Source organism: Micrasema longulum, unplaced genomic scaffold, assembly GCF_059751315.1.
Source record: "Micrasema longulum isolate JH-2025_06_02 unplaced genomic scaffold, ASM5975131v1 h1tg002263l, whole genome shotgun sequence".
NCBI lineage: Eukaryota > Metazoa > Arthropoda > Insecta > Trichoptera > Brachycentridae > Micrasema > Micrasema longulum.
Window position 1 is genome coordinate 365587 of NW_028279421.1, and position 23021 is coordinate 388607.

The 23021-nt window shown below is 32.2% G+C and overlaps 1 protein-coding gene across 2 annotated transcripts in view; it reads left to right on the forward strand.

Annotated features, from left to right (window-relative positions):
• LOC148272641 (putative cytochrome P450 301a1, mitochondrial) overlaps positions 1-23021 on the forward strand; it is a 55442-nt gene that overhangs the window by 17276 nt on the left and 15145 nt on the right. For both annotated transcript variants that reach the window (XM_088239784.1, XM_088239785.1), the window contains exons 2-4: positions 4007-4284; positions 12232-12397; positions 22061-22141. In XM_088239784.1, the coding sequence (XP_088095910.1) occupies positions 4038-4284; positions 12232-12397; positions 22061-22141 (494 nt within the window). In that variant the 5' untranslated portion in view covers positions 4007-4037. The remainder of the gene's footprint in view (positions 1-4006; positions 4285-12231; positions 12398-22060; positions 22142-23021) is intronic.

Sequence of the window (23021 nt, forward strand, 5' to 3'; positions counted from 1 at the left end):
AACATGTACCTTTTATGAAATTTATTAATTAAAAAAAAAAATCATATTGACCATACCGAGTCTGTCCAACACCGTTTTATAAGAAAAGTGGCATGGTTGCTCGGATTGCTAAGGGGTTATTGTTTCTATTTTGAAATAGAGCAATCTCTTAATCTGTCTTCATTGAAGAAACGTAGAACTGAGAACAGAACATTTTCAAAATATATATATATATATCTCTGTTGCAATCAATTTCTTTTCATGTTCCTAACCCTGTCACGAGAAGTCAAAATCTGACATATATCAAACCTTCCAAGAGCAATTTATATTTTCATACCCCAATGTCCAGAATGTTTAGATTAGTCAATTTGTCATACAATTCGGAATTTTTTGGGATAGATCTTCCGGCTTTTTGTTGATAGATCTCTTCGCCACTAAAACAGTGTGGGATGCTCTTGATCGATCGTGTTTATGAATATATTGTATACCATTTTTTTATTATCCGTGTTTGTCTTTGCTACATAGTTTTATATTCTTTTTGTTCAGTTTCTTGAACATATGTTTCCTCGTATAATTGTTTTAATTGGCTTAGGCTAACAGAACACTGGCCAGAACATAGGTGTTTCAAAAAGTTTTTTTTTAATTCGCAATATTTTGTTTTAAAAATATCTAAAAAGGGACAGAGTAAGTTAAATTTGAAGCAGCTACGATAGATAAATAAATTTTAAACACATTGAGCGCCGGCCAAATACACATAGAATTTACCCTGAGCCCGTCCCATTTTTGTGAAATTTCATGCTTTGTGAAGGGTTTCTTAAAGTGTCATAATTATGAAAATACTATGTTAAATCAATTTAAACTTCTCATATTTATTTGAAACAATTCAATAAGTAATTTTTGTATGATAGTTTGCCAACATTGGCCTTTATGGAGAGCCACATTGCTATGTTCGCACATATACAGCGTCTCACTCCTATTTTGTGTTTTGTATCCCGGAGCCGTGTTAACACGTGATTATAATAACCACGCATTCTGTCCTGGTCCCGTGTTTTCACGTGGTTTACTAGCAGCAAAAAATACTAATAAAAGTCACTAGATGTCAATAAAATGCACTTTTTTAGACAGCTGGAAACGCGAAAACACGGGACCGGTACGCAGCGCGTGGTTATATAATGTAATAATAAGTTAACACTTTGTATCGTTTCGGGATAAAAAGTGTTAACAATGGATTGCAAAAAAAAGATAATTTATTGAATTACACTCTAAAACACATGAAGATTTTGATAAGGATAATGTTTTTTTGTCTATTTTCTGTGGGTATATTTAGAGATATTCTTGAGATAATAAATATGAAAATTGTGTATAGGAGATTAACTTGTATTAAACATTTCGTAAAGTAAAAAAATCAGGTCTGCTCACCTCGAAATTTGGTGCCAACATTATTGAAATTTAGAAAGGATTTTTGTGATACACCTGATATAATTTATTATATAAATAAAACACGAGTGATACTTTAATCCACAAATTTGGAATATCCAGTGACCTGGAATGTGAGGTTTAAAGTAGGAAAATGAGGATTAAAGTATCACTCGTGTTTTATTTATATAATAAATTACAATGAACTTCCATCAAGAATTTTCACTTACAAACTTAAATGTTTTAGATAACGCAAACACCTGATATAATGTAGGATATTACGTCGATGTCTTATAAAATTAGTTTAATGTTTTGTAATCAATTTGTTCTTTTACAAAACGCTTAACCATGATAAATTTTAAGAAAAAAAAATTGGTTATGGAATAATAGAAGTCTAGACATTTATAGAGCTTATGAACTCTCATTGACGGGCTTAAGTGGCCACTTTATTAACTGTGTAACACTCACCGTTCTGCCGATGTTGTCCATTTGTTGTCAGTGGACATCTTTTGCTATAGACTTCCCCGAGCGTTGAATAAAAGTCTTATTTATCGCTTTCGCTTGATGAGGTAAAATTCTTTCACAATCACCATTTGAGTAGGTATGAGTGGTGGTAGAAGTTGATTTGAGCCCAGTAGTCTTTGGGTAAGTCTGCTGCTTTTGGGTGTGCCGCATGTGACCGGTCTTGAGGGTCACCACGGAGCGTTCTGGTGCTCCAGAGAGTAAATACAAATATTTCCTATCACTGTTAACATGATGGGGCTTGAACTGGGTGATGGATTTATTTATTTTATTTATACTTCCCTTTGTCCCTACCATGTGCACTGGGGGGGTGCACTGCGTCTATCATGAACCCCCTAATAAACGAACAAAAATATCAACTAAGAGTGATGCTGCGATGCCCCCCCCAGTTTTCCATCTGAGACATTGCTCCAATTAATGAAGGTACTGGACATTAGACAGTTTTTTAAAGTCATTGACACATTTCTGGTCATGCGGCTACAAGAGTAGATCCCAGCAGAATGCTCCTGCGAGTTTCCTGTAATTTTAATAATTAAATTCTAAGAACACGTACGAAGTTTGCTCAGAAGAATTTCTCTTTTGTGGCCCCAAGCGTGTTCAATGTCCTGAATGAACATATTAAGTTCTCCAAAACGAAAGCCATTTTCAGAAAGAGTGCACAAGTCTTGATTTTGTCTAAGAGAAGAGACCATTGCAGGAGACTGCTGCGAGATATTGCATAGATTTATATACTACTAAGCCTGTTGTCCAGATGTTTATTGAAATATATGTTAATGTTAATAAAAATATATTTGCTATTATTTAATTATGTACATGCTTCCATTTTCCATTATGTTGTATCCCAACTCAACACAGGGCCCTTGGCCTTATAGGATCCTTTTTTTATTATTTGTAATATGTATGTATTTGTATGAATAAATAAATAAAAAAGAGTTGATGAAGGGGTTTAGAGCGACAGTTAAAGGGATATTTAAATTATTATTATTATGGATAACTTATACAGCGCCATTTTCGTAATAAAATACCTCGAGGGCGCTTTACATAGTGATTCTATTGTTAAATTAATTTTATTGAAGCTTTTAAATTTGTAATTTAATTAAAACAATTTATTTTGTTGTCACATGCTACGGATTTATTCAAATGATTTAGAGAACAAGTGGGTTTTAAGTTTTCTCCGAAACATCACTTCACTTTCACAGCCTCGCACCTTTGCTGGGAGAGCATTCCATGCCATAGGGCCTGCGATCGCAAATGCGCGTTCACTAAATTTAGTGCGCTGTTTGCGTAGAGGTATAATAACTTTTCCTCTCGCCGTAGACGTAGCTGATCTAAGCGTGAGACGCCTGTCAGCTAGTTCATCTGGAATGCATAGTTCCCTTAGATATTCCGGAGCAGAGTTGTGCAGTGACTTATACGCAAGCCAACAGAGTTTGTATTCGACCCTCTGTGGAAAACGTAGCCAGTGTAGTTCCCGAAGTAGTGGAATGATATGACTGAACTTAGAGATTCCGAAAATAAGTCTCGCTGCGGCATTCAATACAGATTGTAGGCGAGTCATTTTGTTCATTGGTAGACCTGCATAGATACCATTACAATAATCAACTCTAGACACTACAAACGCATTTATTAATTGACGGGCGGCATCAACCGGCAAATTTTTGCGTATGCATTTAATTTGTCTCAGCTGGTAGAAGCATGAACTTATTGTTCTACTAATTTGAGCGTCAAGAGATAGGTCAGAATTGAGTAAAACTCCCAGTAGTTTAACGGTGGGTAAAGCGGTACTCCCTACATTGGGTAGAGCCGTATCCTGGATCTAATTCTGTCGTCTGGCTGAAGCCACCCACTTCTCTCGCCTGGTTTGCAATAAAAATAAATCTGGGTATCATCTATACAGTGAGACCACAATCCACATTCTTTGATAATGTTCTCTATATCTTTAGTGTAAAGGAGATAGAGAAGGGTTTGAATGTAAATATTTGTTCCCGATTTTCCTTAATGAATTTGGTTGTTATGTTTAAAATAATAATTAATATTAACTGATAGTAAGTACTACCGAAATATACAAATTATTGATATATTTTTCCAGATCTCCGTTTTGAAGTACGAATGACAACAAAATGGCGGTAGCAAAGTTGACATCACGATTCTGCCGGCTTCTGGATGAACAGCATCCGAAGGCCATCTCCTTCATCAGGCAGAAGTCTAGCGCTGCTCCTCAAGCCACCTTCCTGCTAGATCCTGACTACCAGGATATCAGAATTGCCGAGGATAAGGAGTGGAAGTGTGCAAAAACTTATGACAAAGTGCCTGGACCAAGACCTCTTCCACTCATAGGAAATAATTGGAGATTTCTTCCGTTTTTGGGTATGTGATATCATAAACTAATTTTAACAAAATTCAACAATCAAATTCATTACAAATATGATTGTATATTTTTCGAGGCACATTACTTTAATATAATTTATTCTATGCTGTTTTATTTTCATTTAATTTTATTTTTATAAAGTTACCGATAGACCATGAGGAACATCATCCCTACGGGAAATTGGATACAAACAATATTTGCTTACGTGCGGTAAAAATTATAGCATTAAATTATACGGTAAAGTTTTATTTTATTTTATGAACATAAAAGGTAAATCTGTTTTTTACAAAAAAATATAATATTAACATATTTGGCTTAATATATTTTTAAAAAAATACATGTAACGTTCCTTTAATACTTGAAGATGGACATGTCAAGAGTAGGAATAATCGGCTTGCGTGCATGAAAGATGTATGAATGTAGAGGAAGCGAGGTCTGTATGCAAAGACAGAGTGATATGGCGTTCTGTCCTTTCTGTCTATCCCTACGGGGAAACGGCGTGATGGTTTGTTTGTTTTGTTTGTAAACTACGGAAAATAGGATACAAAAAATGTTTTCATGAGAGCGGTAAAAATTAGAGCATTAAATTGTAGGCCAAAATTTCTTAAAAAAGTAAAAATTTTTATAATTTATGAATAAAATCGGACTACTTTGAACGACGTCACTGGTTTATATGCATGCACCAATGATAAGAGAGGTACGGAAGATTTCTGGTTTGCTTGTCGAAAACGGACCAATGGGCAAAACTGATCGAAAATAAGCGGAAGAGAACCTCTGACGTATCACACGGAAATATTTCATAAAACAAAATCCGGTTAATACTGTATTAAAAAAAAAAACTTATTTTTATGGTGTATTAACAAATGTTTTTTTTTTAAAACCACAGAACTTCCTCATTGGTACTAAGGAGAAAGTAAAACGGTTAAATTGCTTTACATTCACGTGCAAAAAAATGCAATGCATAATCAGGTGTAATTTTCTAATAATTAATAAGTGCAATGCACCGTGTACCGTGGGTAAATAATCACAAATTTTCTCTCGACGTGCACTGATTCTTGCGTGCATTTATTGCATCCATTGCTGTTATAAACGGTTGCATTGTTTTTTGATAGGCAAGTGCGTTTTAAAATCGAAATCGTAAATTACAAACGAACAAAACAAGTCATATTTTACAACTTTAATCTTTTTCAAATCAGGTTTTTTTAATTAACCCATTATATTGGAATACAAATAGTAATCAATTAGGCATCATCCCCATCATTCCCTTTCAGCACCGGATAATAGGGCACCGCATTGGTACGCGAATCGCAGCGTATTTTGATAATTTTTGTTACATGAGGGTAAGATGAGCAGTCTTAAGCTTCAGGTGCCAGTCCAGGGGAATATGAAATATTTTGGTATAAAGACACCCTTTTAAATATGTTTTTCAAGCCAAGCGTATAAAAAAAAAATATTTTAAAAATTTAATTAGAAAACGCATTTTACATAATTTTATATAATATTCTTAAGGAGTTCTTTTAGGGACATGCAAATAACCATATATTTTTAAAAAATATTTTAAACTGTAACATTATTTACAAAAGCAGAATAGAAATTATGATACACTGCAAATTAAAAGGGCGTGAAAAATTACAAAATAATCATAATACAATGTATGGAAATGAATTCAAAATGATATATACATAATACAATATATACAAGAAAAAATAATTAAAAAAATAAAAAGATGGTATTACTTTTCATCGGTTAGTAGGTGCCTAGGTATTTGTTTATAAATGAATTTCAGAAATTAAAAATAATTCATTTTCAAATGTAGCATTTTTTTTTGCAAACGTCATTTTGGAATTCAACCATAAAAAAAGTATCTAGGTACCTACTTAAATTAAATATTTAAATATGAACAATTTTTAGTTTTGGAATTTAATCACAAACAAGTACCTAGGTACCTACTTATCATTGAAAAGTCTTTTTCAAATGTAATAAATAGCAGGCAAGCCAACGTTCGGGCAGGACAACGTTTGTCGGGTTCGCTAGTACTGTAGAAAAAAACAAACAAATAAAAAAATATATAAAAATAAGTATTTTGTATTCAAAGGAATAAATTATTTACTTTTCTTTGTTTACTTTTCTTTGTTCGTTTGCTGCTCAACGATGCGTAAGTAGGTAAACTGAAGGCTATTATGGAAATGTTTTAGAAAACTTTTATTAGGTATTAGATATGATATAATTAGGTAAATCAAAGAAGCGTGTCTAGTCATAAACATGCAATAGACTCCAAAGAGTAATGTACGAGTATTTTATTTTTGTTTATTATTTACTCTTGGTTATATCTTAAAAGACTGTGCTAAAAAATCTCTCTGCAAACGGTGCTGTAACATCGTGGCAACGAAGATTTATTTTTAAATACATATCGCAAATACGACCACATAACTGGATATCGCACGCAACTACACTGGCTAAGTATCAGGCATAAAAGAAACATTCGCATTTTATCACTTCTTCACAATATTTTAAATAATCCAACTTCGCCTGTTTATCTGAGGGAGTTCTTCCAACCTCTATCACAACACGGGACTATCTCTTCGTTCTTGTAATGAGAGAACCCTTTTAATACCCTTTCATCGCTCTAATTGTCTTACCTCCTCTTTCACAGTAGTAGCTGCTCTATTGTGGAATAATCTACCCACTAATGTTAGAGACCCTTCTTTATTTACATTTAAATCAATATTGAAATGTCAGTATGTAAATATTTAAGTTTTTCCATTATCCTTCTTTCCTTCCCATCCCCTCTCCTCTCTTCATAGTATAGTGTTATTTTTTTAGTTAATCTTTGTTTTGAATTTTGTATCGTAAGATTAAATATGTCCATGTACTTGTAATTTTATCAAACTGAAGGGAAGGTAGGAAGAAATTGCCTTAAGGCAATATGCCCGCCCTTATATGTATATACATTGTTTATGTATTTAAAATGTTGAATAAATAAATATTTTGAACGAACAAACCAATGAGCCGTTTCCCCGTAAGGGTAGACAGAGATGATATAACGTCACATAACTCTGTCTTTGCATACATATCTCGCTTCCTCGATCCACCATCAAGTGTTGGATTCGGTTAAGCCATATCTCTCTCGGTCTACCTCGTTTATTGCATCCTTCAACGTTCACATCGTAAATATTTTTAGCCGTTCTTTTGCTGTCCATTCGCTCTACATGTCCAAACCAACGCAGAACTCCTTTCTTAATTTTGTCGATAATGCTTATTTCAGTCTCACATAATGTTTGGATCTCCGGATCATATTGGGAATCGGATCAAAATTTTTAATGGTAGCATATTTTAAATTTAAGGTAAAGCTTTTTTTCCTTACTTGTTTGTTTATTTAATTCAATACTAATTTCATTATATGGTTAGAAGTACATGGGATGAACTTGAGTCGTGATATTTGCATTTCCATTTAAGTCTATCAATATTTGGCATAAATGTTTTCAGTTTTGCCGACGAGTTGTTAAATTGAAAAACAAATACGTACAAAAATAAGTCATGTTGCTTTTGTAAGTAAATTATAAAAATATTTATGAATACAATTTGCGATAAATCTCTTAAATTTTCACGGCGCGCAATTCAGGTGCGCAAGTGCAATGAGTTATTCTGGATCAGTATTGTATTGGCGTTTGCCGTAATTATGACATATTTAACCCTGATGATGGAAGCTGCAATGCAATCAGAATCGTCGGCAAAATGTGCCAATAGAACAAAAAAACTCTAGCATAAATAACCACATCAGAAAATGGAAATTGAGTTATACGCGTAAGTGACGATTAAATTTCGAAACATTTTTTCCATTTTTTAAACCTGCAATTTTCTTTTAAATCTAGTTTTAGCTGCTTATTAGGATTAAAATTCAGCCATATGAATCTTATCCCAACCAATTAAGGTTTCAGCTCTTCTACGTAGCAAAAGTCAACAGATGGAAGAGTTGAAGAAATGTGGATGTTTGTAATTTCGAATATAAATGATAAAAATAAAAAAAATATTCGAAATAAAATGAAAAACAGAAAATATGAATACTAATTAAAATAGAAAGATGTTTTTACTGGAGTTCAAATTTTTTTTTAAAAATTATTAAAAAAATTCTCACTCCGACACAAAGATCAGCAAATGAAAGGATTGAAGGAATGTAGATATTTAAACAAAAGCAGAATGGCGAATGTCACACAGTGTCTAATGTGGCCACGACAAGTTTCAAGCCCTGTAAATGTCAAGACTTCTATATTCCATTCTCAAAAACGTATTTCCATGTTTTCTTCCTGGATTTTGGCACAAAAGCAGTTACTTTTCTACACACTATGGATATTTACTACACAGCTTTTTTGGTAAATTATTTCTTTTAGGATCTAGGACCATCCAAATACCCAAAAAAATGTTCAGTTTCATCTGCTATCTTTGTGCGTACGTACGGTGTGTACAAATATGATAAATAATTTTGAAAAACTAAAAAAGAACAAACACGGAAAATTTAATTCTGAAACTCTTTTTAAAAAAAAAACGAAAAAAATCTTTTCAGTTTTAGGATACGGAAAGCGGAACAGCGACACGTCGATTAGTTGGGCAAAATCAGTCCGACGCGCGGTTGCCTTTTTCGCACAGTATCGAGGAGGCATTTGCAAGTACCAGAAAAACAGTTTTTAAATATCTATTCATCAAAATGAGGAACTTTACCCCTTCGGGAAATTGGATGCAAAAAATGTTTCCGCGTACACATTCTTAAAAATTGCGGTAAAAAAATCTCATTGCGGTAAAAATTAGAGCATTAAATTGTGCGGCAGTTTCTTGAAATTGTATGAAAAAAAATATTTAAAAATAAAATAAAAACGCATTGTTTTGAGCGACTTCACTGGTTTACATGAACCAACTAATGATATGAGAGCTGTGAAGGATATCCGGTTTGCTTACCATCGGGGGAACTAATAGAACGAAAACATTTTTGCAAATGTCTCCAGTGTCGCACATTTGAGTCAGGCAATCAAATCCACAAACGAATTGCGTGCAAGATAATGGAATGGGATAAACCACTTTTTCTCAGAAGAACCTCTGACGTCACACGCGGAGTTATTTCAGAAATCCAAAACATTAAAAAAAACAAAGCGCTGATAATAAGATATATTTAAAAAAAATGGCTTAGTTTAATATTCAATTAACAACTAACTTCCTCATTCCCAGTCACCGCCTATCCTCAACCATCTTAAACTTCTTAATTTCGTAAATTTTGATCTGCATAAAAATGTTTCCGCGTACACATTCTTCGTCAATGTAAAATTTAATGTGTGGTTTTTACGAGAAATTTGGGTCAGTGAACGAGTTTTGTTGACGAAAAGAAAAAGTGGTTTATCCCACTCTTTCTATTATCTTACACGCAATTCGTTTGTGAATTTGATTGCCTGGCTCAAATATGCGACACCGGAGACATTTGCAAAAACGTTTTCGGTCTTAAGTCGCTTAAATTTAAAATGATAAATATTTCCAAGACCAAATACATGGGTAATCGGAAAAAGCCGCAAGCTTTACCGATGACCTTAAAAATTGGAACGGATATTGTTTTTAGTTTTAATCTTGGAACAGGGCACAAATAAACATATTCTTATGTGTTCTCCATAGAATTAAGAATAGTCCAGAAACCGCATCAAATAGAACGCGACTAAACTACTCTTAAAATAGTGGTTTTACGTTTTGACCCATTAGTTTCTTTGTAGACGTCGCTCAGTACGCAACGCTCGATTTGAATTCAACCATGCCGTGGTGTGTCGTTTTAAAGTATAGGCATACTGCTGGGATCTTTAAGAAACAGGGTGAGATCACATTTCATGAGTAAATAGCAATAGAATTACTTTGGTCACGTCTTTCACAAGGTCCCAAAAAACTCAACGTTTTCGCTACAAAAAGAATGACCAGAATCTGACACGAACATAAAATGTTAAGGATCTGGGCGTTAGATTTGTGAGCGCCCTGACATTTTATGAACACATAGAGACAATCAGTGGTACTGCATTGAAGATGTTAGTTTTCGAAAATACCCGCGTACTGAGAACTCTTTACAACTCCTTGGTGCGAAGTAGACTCGAGAGTGGCTCGATGATTTGGGGGCCACATGAACTGAAATACTCTCTTGTGATAGAGAAAATCCAAAGAAAATTCCGAGATATCTCTACATGAGTGCGGGTATTATCCTTGACTTTACCCGGCCGAATTCTCCAGGGTGTGCTTGGCTACAAAAGTTTAGAAACTAGAAGGAATGTGTATTTGAGTACACATTTTTATCGATTGTTGCGCGGTATGGTCGATAATCCTGAGATTATGATGAGCATTGGTTTGTATGTTCCTGATAAAGACCTAAGAGAGCGTCAGCATAGATTGTTTCATATTCCGATATACAGGACCACCTTGCCTGTTTGAAGGGCTACCGCTATGCTGAACAACATCACTCTGGATATTGATTTGTTCCACGTATCCGAAGTGCATTTTCAAAAACAATAAAAAACATGCAACATACTTAAAAATAAAACACCAAAAATGCAAAAAATAATGTGAAATTAGTTAGAAAAGTTAGAAATCTAGAAAAAATTAGAAAATATAAATACAATGAAAAGGTTATTCAAAGTAAAAAAAAAAACAATAAACATCATCATCATTCCCTTTCCGCACCTAATGGTGCATAGGGCACTGCATTGGTACACCAATCGCAACGTATCTTGATCATTTTTTGTAACACGATTGTAAGATGATCAGTCTTAAGCTTCAGGTACCAGTCCAAGGACTATGAAATATTCTGGTGTGAAAACACCCCTTTAAATAAATATTTCACGTCAACCATGTCGGGAATCGAACCCGAGACCTCCCGCATGGTGGGATAATGCACTGACCATTACACCTCGAGGCCGACAAAAATAATAATAATGAAGGTAAACAAGAAAAAACAGTAAGCAGTAACGGTAACAGTTTTGTTATACATTTAACTTATATGTAACAATTTTTCAATGTACGCCGTAAGATTTTCAACTTATTAACTATCAAGGAATTTAACAAAAATAAACACGGAAGATCTTAGAACTACAAGCTATGGCCAATAAATCATAAGCCAAAAAAACTAAAGTAGTCACAATAGACATTTTTAATACGACAATTATCAATTTTAAAACGTTCTTAAATGCACTGTTTGAAACAAATTATTAATGTCGTAATAAAACTTTCTTTTTCATACAATTCTTTCTCTGTATTTGATGTGTATTATTATTATCTTATCTCTTTCTGATATTCATTTATCAAATATTTTTGTGTACCGTATATTATATTATTTTCACATATATACTTACTGTTAACTAATTTTCATTATTTGTTTTAAACAAAAATTTGTTGATACCATTTTTTTTTTTATACTTATAAGTATATGAAAATGTATATATTTTTTTGTTTGAATTCTTTAGAAGTTATTTACAATTTGATTTTTATTTCAATTACTTTTATTATATCCATCTAAAATAATTTTTTTCTTTTTTACTATGTAAAGTTTCACTTTTTATTTTGCATGGCAGTATGCTTCTTATTGTTTCTAAATGTATACAAAAAAGCATTGTTTATCTTTTAAATTTTTACGCACTATGTTTGTACTTAACTGTATATTTTTTGTAAATGCCCCTTGGGCGTATTGTAAAATTAAATAAATAAATAAATAAAATAAAAATATGCACCCGAGTACAGCCGAACGTAATCTAACACATCCTGGATTCAAGTTTTGGCCAGTTTTCGGCCGTAACCGCAACCGCGGCCGAAACTCGTTTTATCGGTCGCAACTGGCTGAAACCGAAACTTCGGCCGGTCACTACCAAATGCGCATTGTACGATGTTACACCTTTTTGACACTTTTTTGCGGCGTCAATAAACGTTTCTTTTTACAGGTCAGTTTCATTTGGATCGACTCGACCAATTAGGCCAATTCTTATACGATACCTATGGCCCCTGTGTGAAGCTAGCAGGAATCCTCGGAAGACCGGATATCCTGTTCATCGCAGACCCTGACGATATACAGAAGGTGTTCAGAAATGAGGATCAGCACCCAAATAGGTAATTTAATTTAATTTAATTTATTTAAATCTTAAAGTAGGGCACACATATCATACATATTGTTATGTGTGTTCTAATAATAACATTGAAAATATATTTAATTTATAAATTGTTTATCACATATGTCTTGACCATTATTTTAAATTTTGATATGTTTTTTTCTTCATATATATTTTTTTCCATTTCGTAATACTTTTTAATTGCTTTAAATAAAATTGAATTTTGTGACTTTGCCTTTTTCCTAAATGGAAGTCTAATTTTGTTCTTTTCTCTAGTATTGTGATCGTGTTCAGGCTGGTTCCGATCAATTTTTAATAACAAATAGAATTTATTTATTTACATAAATAAGTTTATTGTACATTATTTGAGACAATAAATCCCAACTCCATGGGACTAAAAGTCCTGTGTTGAGATGGGACGAGCAATTATATGACACAGACGCATGAGTCTATCACCACAAATATAGGATTAGAAACATTAAAAATAATTTTAAAAAATAGTTAAAAAAAACATATATATAGCACATTAATATGATAAACAGTAAACTCTAGCATTCGGAACCTCATCAATGAGTTTCCCACTCAAATCGCTCCCTCTAAGGAAAATCGAGTCCTTAACTCCTTTCTTGAAAATAATTTTTGAAAATAATAACATTTGGCTGATTAAGATAGTGCAATTTTTGTGAAAAATCACCCGGGAGCACTTGACAATTCTAAACGTGTAATCAACAATATTTTGGATAGGTCCAAATGTTCGTAAACAGGCTGGGTTTCCTCCCTAGAGAGTTATTTAGATCTAAATTTGTTGCAACAGAGAAATAAAATATTTTTGAGAAGGGAATATGGAAGTCTAGGCATTTAAAGGTCGTATGACCTGTCATTGGCTGGTTGAGGAGACCTCAATACGCACTGTGAAACATTCACCATTCTGCCTATGTTTTAATATCTACATTCCTTCAATCCTTCCATCTGTTGATCTTTGTGTCGGAGTGAGAATTTTTAAAACTAATTTAACAATTTTAGAGAAATTTTTTGAGCCCGAGTAAAAACAGCTTTAGATAAAAAGGAGAATGCATTTACAAAAATTGGAAAGATGTTGCTTTTTGTGGATAAAATATCTTGTTTTTGAATGTTTACAAACAGCATTTGTTTTTTGTGGATCTCAAACAGATTCTTTCCTTAAATTCCCCATAATTGCCACCCATTTATTCCTTTTTACTGGATTTTTGGTAATACTAAAATAATATTAAATTCCATACATTCTTAAAAATCGTACTCCTACAAAGGTACACCCCTTTGTTGGTGAGAAGACCGGAGTTTGACGTTTGCAAAAAGAATGCCATATTAAAAAAATAAATAAAAATATGTTTTGGCCAACCATAAACAAGTACCTACCTAGGTACCTACATTAATTCGATATTTGAATATCAACAATTTTTAGTTTTGCAATTTAATCACAAACAAGTACCTAGCTACCTACTTATCAATGAAAAGTCATTTTACAAGGAAATAGCAGGCAAGCCTACGTTCGAGCAGAACAACGTCTGTTGGGTCCGCTAGTAGATTTATATAAAATAACAAAAATGCTCAATTTAGATTAATCAATTTACACAGAAAAGGTAAAGATGATATTTAAGATGAAAAACAAAAAAATAAAGATTAATTTTAAATTTAATTTGAACTACAGTATACATCCATGAAATACAAGAGCGTCAGATAATTTAACTGACGATCAACCTAGAACTAACTATTAAAAACAGTTTTGTGTATACAGCAAAAAAGTTCTACAGTTCACTTTCTAATGACTTAAAAGATATGTAAAGCATTTACATACTTTAAAAAAACTGTTCTTACAATCCATATGACAAGTGATATGTGATGTTATTTTATCGACTGCCATGTGTTAGTGTTTGTCGGACCCGTGGTGTAGTGGTCAGCGCGTTTGCCTACCATACAAGAGGCCTCGGGTTTGCTTCGCGACATGGTTGAGATGAAATATTAATTCAAAAAGGTTTTTTTACCCTCCAATATTTCATAGTCCCTGGACTGGCACATTACAATCCATATGAGAGTGAAATGTGATGTTATTTTATAGACTGCCATGTGTTAGTGTTTGTCGGCCCCGTGGTGTAGTGGTCAGTGCGTTTGCCTACCATACAAGCGGCCTCGGGTTTGCTTCGCGACATGGTTGAGATGAAATATTGGTTCAAAAAGGTTGTTTTATCCTCCAATATTTCATAGTCCCTGGACTGGCACCTGAACCGTAGGACTGATCATCTTACCTTAGTGTAACAAAAATTTGTGTGCCAATGCAGTGCCCTATGCACCATAAGGTGCGGAAAGAGAATGATGATGATGATAAAATAGTGCCATTATATATTATATCCCCTCATACCAGCACTTTTGCTGATTGAGAGTTTTTTGTAGATATTAAATATTTTTAAAAATACATAGGTCTTTTCGATATTCCCTTCTTAAGGTTTTCCATTTCTGTTTAAATATGCTACTACTACCATCACGCCTTTTCCCCGTGAGGATAGGCAGAGAGAATGGACCGCCACACATTTTTAGGTTCTTCCATATTCATACATCTTGTCGTACATGCTCTTCGGTTTTGCCTGCTTTTGACATGACCAGACTTAAGATTTTGGTTTATTTGATCGTGCCACGTCTTCCTTGGTCGTCCTCGTCTTCCGTTACCGTTCACTTTCACTATATATATTTATTTTACCGGTTTTTCGTCATCTATTCGTTCTACATGATCAAACCATCTCAGAGACCCTTTCTTAATCTTATCAATTATACCTGACTCAGATTTATGCTTTCGCCTGATTTCATCATTCGCAACCCTGTCATTGATTTTCCACGGATTCATCTAAGAGATTGAATTTCAACCGCGTTCACTCAGCTTTCATCTTTCCTCTGCCAGTTCCATGTTTCACCTTTATACAAGCGTTGGGACTAAACCTCCGTTGTGCACTGCCAGTTTAGCTTCGATTGGCATATATTTATTAGCAATTACTGTGCTTAGTACGCCGTTCATTTTGTTGCCCGCATTCACTCTCCTTTCAACATCTTTTTCTACTTTTCCAACTTTTGAAAACATGCTTCCCAGATACACGAATTCTTCTATTTGTATACTTCTAGACATATATCAGGCGCGTGCGGTGAATATTATCAGTAGGGATTCTGTCAAAAAAGAATCACGTCCTTACTTTTAGTAGGTAAGATAGTAGATATATACTTATTTCATAAAATGGATACTTTTAACCAGTATTTGTAAATTTATGCTGCTATAAAATTATCATTTGAATCAATCTTGAGCATGTGACGACAAAATAATTAGTTTTTAAGAGTTTTACGTTGATTTAAAGTCAAATTAAAATCAAAGTTTCATAGAATCCCTTTTTTAAAGCGCGCTTGAGGTATTATATTACGAAAATGGTGCTACATAAGTTTTCCATAATGATAATAATCAATAGTTGATCGTCTATAAATTGAAGCTGTAAACATCAGGGCAATACTTAAACTCAAGATGCTCTTTAATTTTGTTATTAGAGTCGTTTTTTCTTTGCATTACACAAGTTGGATGCTCTTACGTTAATATACCTCAATACGCGTGCGCGGAAATTCGAACATTTGTAATTGGACTCTAAATGAAAGGTAGTATCCAGATTCCAGCGAATCTAAATAATACTATCAAGGCTAAAGTACCTTAATATTTAGTACGTTGATATAGATTACACAAACATTACTCTGTCAGATTTAAAATTTACACTTAAAATGCATTATGTAACTTAGTAGACATTTTAATAATAAATATGTACATCTCCCTTCCCCCCTTATCCTCTCTTCAAGCATTCTTGTCCTAATCCCGCCACAGTCACTTAATGTTCTTAAAATAAATAATAAAAAATTCTTTGATTATTGAAAAATATTTACTAGTACATGAAAATGTCATTTTTATATGTATAAACTTATATGTATTTATTTGATATATATTATATTTTCTTTACTAACTTTGTATACTTTGTGGAAATTTGTTATTAGTTCTGAGTTTAGACACTATATTTGTTTGTTAACTATAAATATGTATATAGAACTGTTTTTTTTTTTATTTGAAAATTTATTTATAAACCTTTACGGATTATTACATTCATATTACATAAAATAATATATACATTTTTCGTTAATACTCTGTTGTTCAAGATAATATTTTTTACATCTTTTGAAAAGTTTGTCTGAGTCTTTTGTTTAGTTTTGTCTGGTAGTTTATTGTATAATTTCAGTCCCTGGTTCATTGGTCTTGATTGTCCTTGTCTTGTTTTAGAAAGTTGTATATGGTATTTGTCTGATATTCTCGTATTATGTCCATGTTGACTACAATTTTTTACTCGTTTTAGTTCTTCGTCTACAATTATATTAGTGGCTAATTTATGGATAAATTTTTATGATTCTATTTTGATTTCCCAAATAAAATAAATAAATAAATGTAAGAAACACTCATACGTATGTCGGTATGTTTACTAAAAATATTGCTGGAATTCATAAATCGCGTGCACTCCAAGATTTTCTGTGGTAATTTTGGATTTTTTTGTAATTTTTAATTTAAATAAAAACATATTATTTTCAAATATTCAAGGGATACGCCGCATCCGCAGTATGTATGGGCGGAACGCGCCTGACTTATATGTGTCTAATTTAATTTTCGGATGATGTAAAATTGTTAAATAACGAAATAAAATTTTTATGTCTCCAACGTCTAGGTCCGTCATTATATATTTAAATTGAAACCGGTCGCTAGACCTTGTATTTGCAGCTGAAATAAAATAAAGAGGTCACATTGAGCATCAGCACTAATATAATGGCCTATGTTGCCATACGTAATATGTGACTCAATTATTATGACAGACCATGTGACAAGATATAAAACGTATATGTACAAAAATACACATACCAAAAAATAATGTTGTGAGATATAAAACGTTTTAATTTTTCAAAAAGTTAGTAAAAATGACGTGAGACGATCTCTATGATGACGTTTAATTAAATTAAATTATTTTTAACAAATTACAACAGGGATGGAGAATACCTTAAATAAGGGAATACGGAAGTCTAGGCATTTACAGGGCTAATGACCTGTCATTGACTGGTTTAAGTGGCCACTTTACTCACTGTGTAACATTCACCATTTTACCAATGTTTGAACGCCCATATTTCTTCAATTCTTCCATTTGTTGATTTTAGAGAAGTTAAAGAGCTGAAACCTTTATTGTGTAAAGTGGCCACTTAAACCATCCAATGACAGGTCATAAGCCCTGTAAATGCCTAATCTTCCATATTCCCTTATTTAAGGTATTCTCCATCCCTGTTGTAATTTGTTAATCTTAATGACTCCCGAGGGGGTGAAATCCCGTCTTTTTTCTACAAACATTTGGACAAACTCAAATATTGTAATGAATTATTTTTGCCTGAAGGATGAGTTTATATGATGTTGTTTTAGTGTGTAATATTACACAGATGTTAGGTAGAGAGTGGAATAAAAAAATGGTAAATAGAGGGGTCCATTTGGAACAAATTTGCTGTAGTGGATCGTCCCCAAATGTCGCTAATTTATTTTAAAGTTTTTTTTCATGATTTTGCTGTCGTGTTCCCAGATTTTGGTTATCTGCCTTTAATACAGAAAATATTATTGTGAAAAATATTCCGGCACCCTCCAACAGACGTCAGAACAGTTGTTCCAATACATGAAGGTGCTGGATATGAGACAGCTGTACCTAAAAGAAGCACTTACACACTTCTGGTCAAACAATAAGGAAAGGTTTCATCAAAATGTTCGTACGAGGTTTTCCTAGAGCACGAATTATGTCATACCCAAAACTAGTACGTCTTTTGCTGAGACATCTCTCTTTTATCGCACCGAGAGTGATTAATATATTGAAAGAGCGTATTGAGCTCTCAAGGAAAAAATCTATTTTTAAGATAAGTTACAGACTGGATTTTCCTTAGTGGGAGGGATTTGAGTGGGAAACTCCTTGATTATTTTCCGAATGTTTGAGTTTGCTGTTTAACATATTTATATTATTATTATGTTTCTGATCCAATAAAATATTTTTGGTGATATACTCGTATTTCTGTGTCAACTAATTACTCATTCCAACTCAACACATCACTTTAAGTCCCATTATTTCATTTCATTTTCATTTATTTTTGCACCACTACAGGCCAGAAGGCCCAATTACAGTGGTGAATTACATCACAGAACACCCAGGCTTGAGAAAAATTCATTTTGATTTTTGTGTTCTCACCGGGAATCGAACCCGGAACCTTCCGAGCGTGAGTCAAGCGTCTTGACCACTACACCACGGAGGCCGCCGAATTGGATTATTTGGGACTTCTGTCTCAAAAAATGTGAAATAAACTACTTACAACTAAATAAATATTTAAAAAATATTTATATTATAATGCTTCTATCACCTCAAAATAAATGTTGTTTGGCTTAGTAATGTGTTACCTTTGTACTAAAGCAAAAATTTGGTGCATAAATCAAATGAAAAAACACACATAAGTAATTTATTATAGAAATAAAAGACGAGTGATACTTTAATCCACAAATTTAGAATATCCAGTGACCGGTTTCATCGTTTTCGCGACATCTTCGAGACTGGTATCTTTATTAAGAAGTTCAGTGTATTATACAAGACAGAGGTAAGGATATTTTAATTTAATTTGCTTTCATACATTTTTGAATTTTCTATCCTTACCTCTGTTTTGTATAAATGCACTGAACTCCTTAATAAAGATACCGGTCTCGAAAATGTCGCGAAAGCGATAAAACCGGTCACCGGATTTTCCAAATTTGTGGATTAAAGTATCACTCGTCTTTTATTTCTATAATAAATTACAATGAACTTCCTTCAAGAATTTTCACTTACAAACTTAAATGTTTTACATATATGTAAGCAAAGTATTTTTATTTTCGACAAAAATGTTTCTCCAAACTAGGGTAGGTAGGCCTTAGTATACAAAATTTAAATTTTAGATAATTGATAAGCCACTATACCGAAATATTTCCAAATGGCCCACTCTATCCACTATTTTTTTTCCACTTTCTACCAAACACCCTGACATAGTTACTGGTTATTCCAAATTTGTGAATTTAAGTATCTATCATTCGTCTTTTAATTCTATAATAAATCACAAAAACAAAAATATTTTTTTACTGGATAATATTTAAATGATTAATTTTGTCGTCAAACATTTTGATATATTGTATTGGTAAAGTTCCATATTAAAATTTGGTAAGATATCCAAAATCAAAAACTTTTATTGGATTTAATTCTACTAGTATTTTTTAAATATACAAGGGTTTGATATTGCCCTAACACGATGAAACGCGTCACATTATACACTATTGTATATTTAAAAAATGAAATTAGAATTATATTTAATAAAAGTATTTAATTTTGGATACCTTGCTGAATTCAAACATTTTATTACCTAAATGTTAGTAAATAATTGTATGTAACAACTTAAAATTTTCCATCGCTAACGGTTTCTAGACGTGTCCGTCTCTTCGTCAGGAAGACTACACTAACACACTTATAGTGGGATTCGCATTTTTTAATATTTTTATTTATTATTTACATACAATATTAAAATTTTTATTATTTTTTAAAATTATTTTTGTCACAGGACTCACCAAGCCAATAAATATGGCTTGTCGGTAAAGATCCTTTACAATAAAACATATTATAACACTACATAGTTGTATAATAATAATAAGTTCTAGCTTAAATATAAGGAGCGAAAAAGAAAAGTACGTATAATTTATGTTTCAAATAATATTTGGAAAAATGTAAAAAAAAAAACAAAAAAGTAAATGATATCGCAATTATAAGATAAAAATATACACAAAAATTTTATTAAAAACATTATTTCTTTATATATCTATATCTATTTCCATTTTCATATCCATATCTATACCTATTTCATATCTATATCTTTATCTATATCTATATCTATATCTAAGTCTATAATCTTTATCCACATCTTTATCCATATGTATATCTATATATATAAATATATACCCATACATGCACACATACATATCCATACATACATATATACACATATATACACATGCACATACATACATACATATGAACATACATATACACACATATAAATATCCATGTGAATATTACATATTTATATTTCTGTTTTATATATATCTATATTTGCAAATATTCCATTTTATTAATATATAAACTCCTGATCGAATAGCCAGTCTATTATTTTGCCCTTGTCACTTTTGGTAGTGCCATTTCTAAGATTGTTTGGTCACAAATTGAACATAACTGGAACCACATATTTTAGAGTTCTTTTCCCATATTTGTTGCTTGTCTTTGGAATCACTAAACCTTCATTTTGTGTGAATCTTGTGTAATAACCATGTTCTTTTTTGATTTTTTTTTGAATGTATCACTTTTTCTTCGTTCCAAAATGATACAGAGCCACAGAATTCCTCGAACCGGCAGCGCCTTTAAAGATTTATATAGTACACATTTGATACACCTTATTTTGTATATGTCATTAGAGACTATTTTTTCAACGATGGAACACTGTAAACTCTGTATCATTTTTATGTTTTTGATTGTTGAATGACCCCATGCTTTGATACCATATCTTAGTATAGCCTCCACCAAGGAAAAAAAATTCATTCTGTGTACTTTTAGGCAGAATAAAAGATAACGTATAAAAAGTAATAACTAGAGTCCGCAATCGATCACAAAGGTTAGATATTTGACAATTCCATTTAAAATTTACATCTATATATATTCCTAAATATTTATACTGACTTTCAAATTGAATAACATCGCAGTTACAGTGTAAGGAATTTTATTATATAGACAGTTAACATTATGGGCAATGAAATTTTGAAGTATGTATTTTTCAGCGTGAGGTGATTTAATATACAAGCATTTTGTTTTTTTTTGTATTAATAATGAATCCAAAATCATGTGCCCGATTTCAAAGTTTATTAAAATCATTTTGCAATTTTGCAATAATTTTTCTTGCATTTCTATTGGATTTTCCCCCGAAATCACAAGTGCCGTATCGTCTGCAAAATTATTTTTTTTAACATTTTGAATTTTTTTTTTATTAATGACACACAAATTATGTATAATTTTGGGCCCAAAATTTGAACCCTGAGGTAGTCCGGATAAATATTCCTTGTCTGAATTTAAAATGTTTTTAATTTTGACGCTCATTTTTCTCCCCGATAAATAATTTTGAAAAAAATAATATAGTGTTCCCCTTCCCAATCCCAATTGACTCATAATATTTCTCATAATTTTGAGTGCATGTTAGTGTAATTAGTGTCATGACGAAGAGACGTGTACGTCTAGAAATCGATGTACATAGAAAAGTCAGCAAGTGGTTATATACAAATATTTATTAACATTTAACTTAAATATTTTTTTAAGCACACTGTATCACATACACACCTTTTTAAAACAACATTCTTTATCTTTTTGTACTAAATAAGACAAATGTATTGGACTGTAAAATAATGCGTAGTTTCTAAAGTAGATACTGTTTAAATATAAATATATTAGTTCCGCCTAAGACAATAACTTTTCATTTGAAATCTTTTCAGACCTTCAATGCCATCTTTGATGTACTACAAAAACGTGCTGAGAAAAGACTTCTTCGGAAAATACGGTGGAGTTCTTAGCGTGTAAGTTTGTTTATTTTTATATCAAATGATAATTAATTTTAAGAATAGGGAAATATAACTCTTTTAAACATTGTTATAGTAATAACGGTCTATGAAATACTGTCCAGTAAAAAAATAATTTTTGCTAATTATTAGTAGCTTAAAAATATTTTTTAATTTGTAATTCTAAATTCCCGCAAAAATTGACATTCCATTGGCCACGCCCCTGATACGTCACGATTCATGTTTATTTGTTCCTGGCCATTGAAATTTGTTCAGAACATTAGCACGAATCTTAATGTCACAACAACCAAGGCCAAACATGTCGCGTTTTTCTAGCAATATATTTTTATAAAATTTCTTTTTTACATTTATGTATGAAAACATTTCTTCTCAAAATCCATATTTATTTTGAAAAAACAATTAATTATTCTAAATCCATTTTATACATTTTTATCGGTATTTGTAGTATTTGATATTTCCCTATATCGAGATATGCGATAATTTTCATTTCCAATACTAATGCTCTTCCATAAAATTAAAATTCGTTCAAGCTAAGAGTGCGCACTGCCAAAGAGTATGCATCGCGATTTATTCGAAACACGTTTCCAAAGTTAATACCGCTTTAATTTTAATAGATTATATATAGCCTAAACTATCAATCGTCATTTCATTTACATCGCCCCTTGGATTGGTTTTTTATAAGAAGAATTTTATATTTATTCGTGGTTTTGATCTAAAAATCATTTAAAACAAATAACCTGCTGCATGACTATGGCAACTGGATTATTTTATTTAGTTTCATTTGATTTTTCTAAGTGAATTTGTTTTTGGAACTGGATGTAATTTTATAAATAATTTTGGTTATGGTTATTTGTAAATGGGTATCAAAACTAAGAGT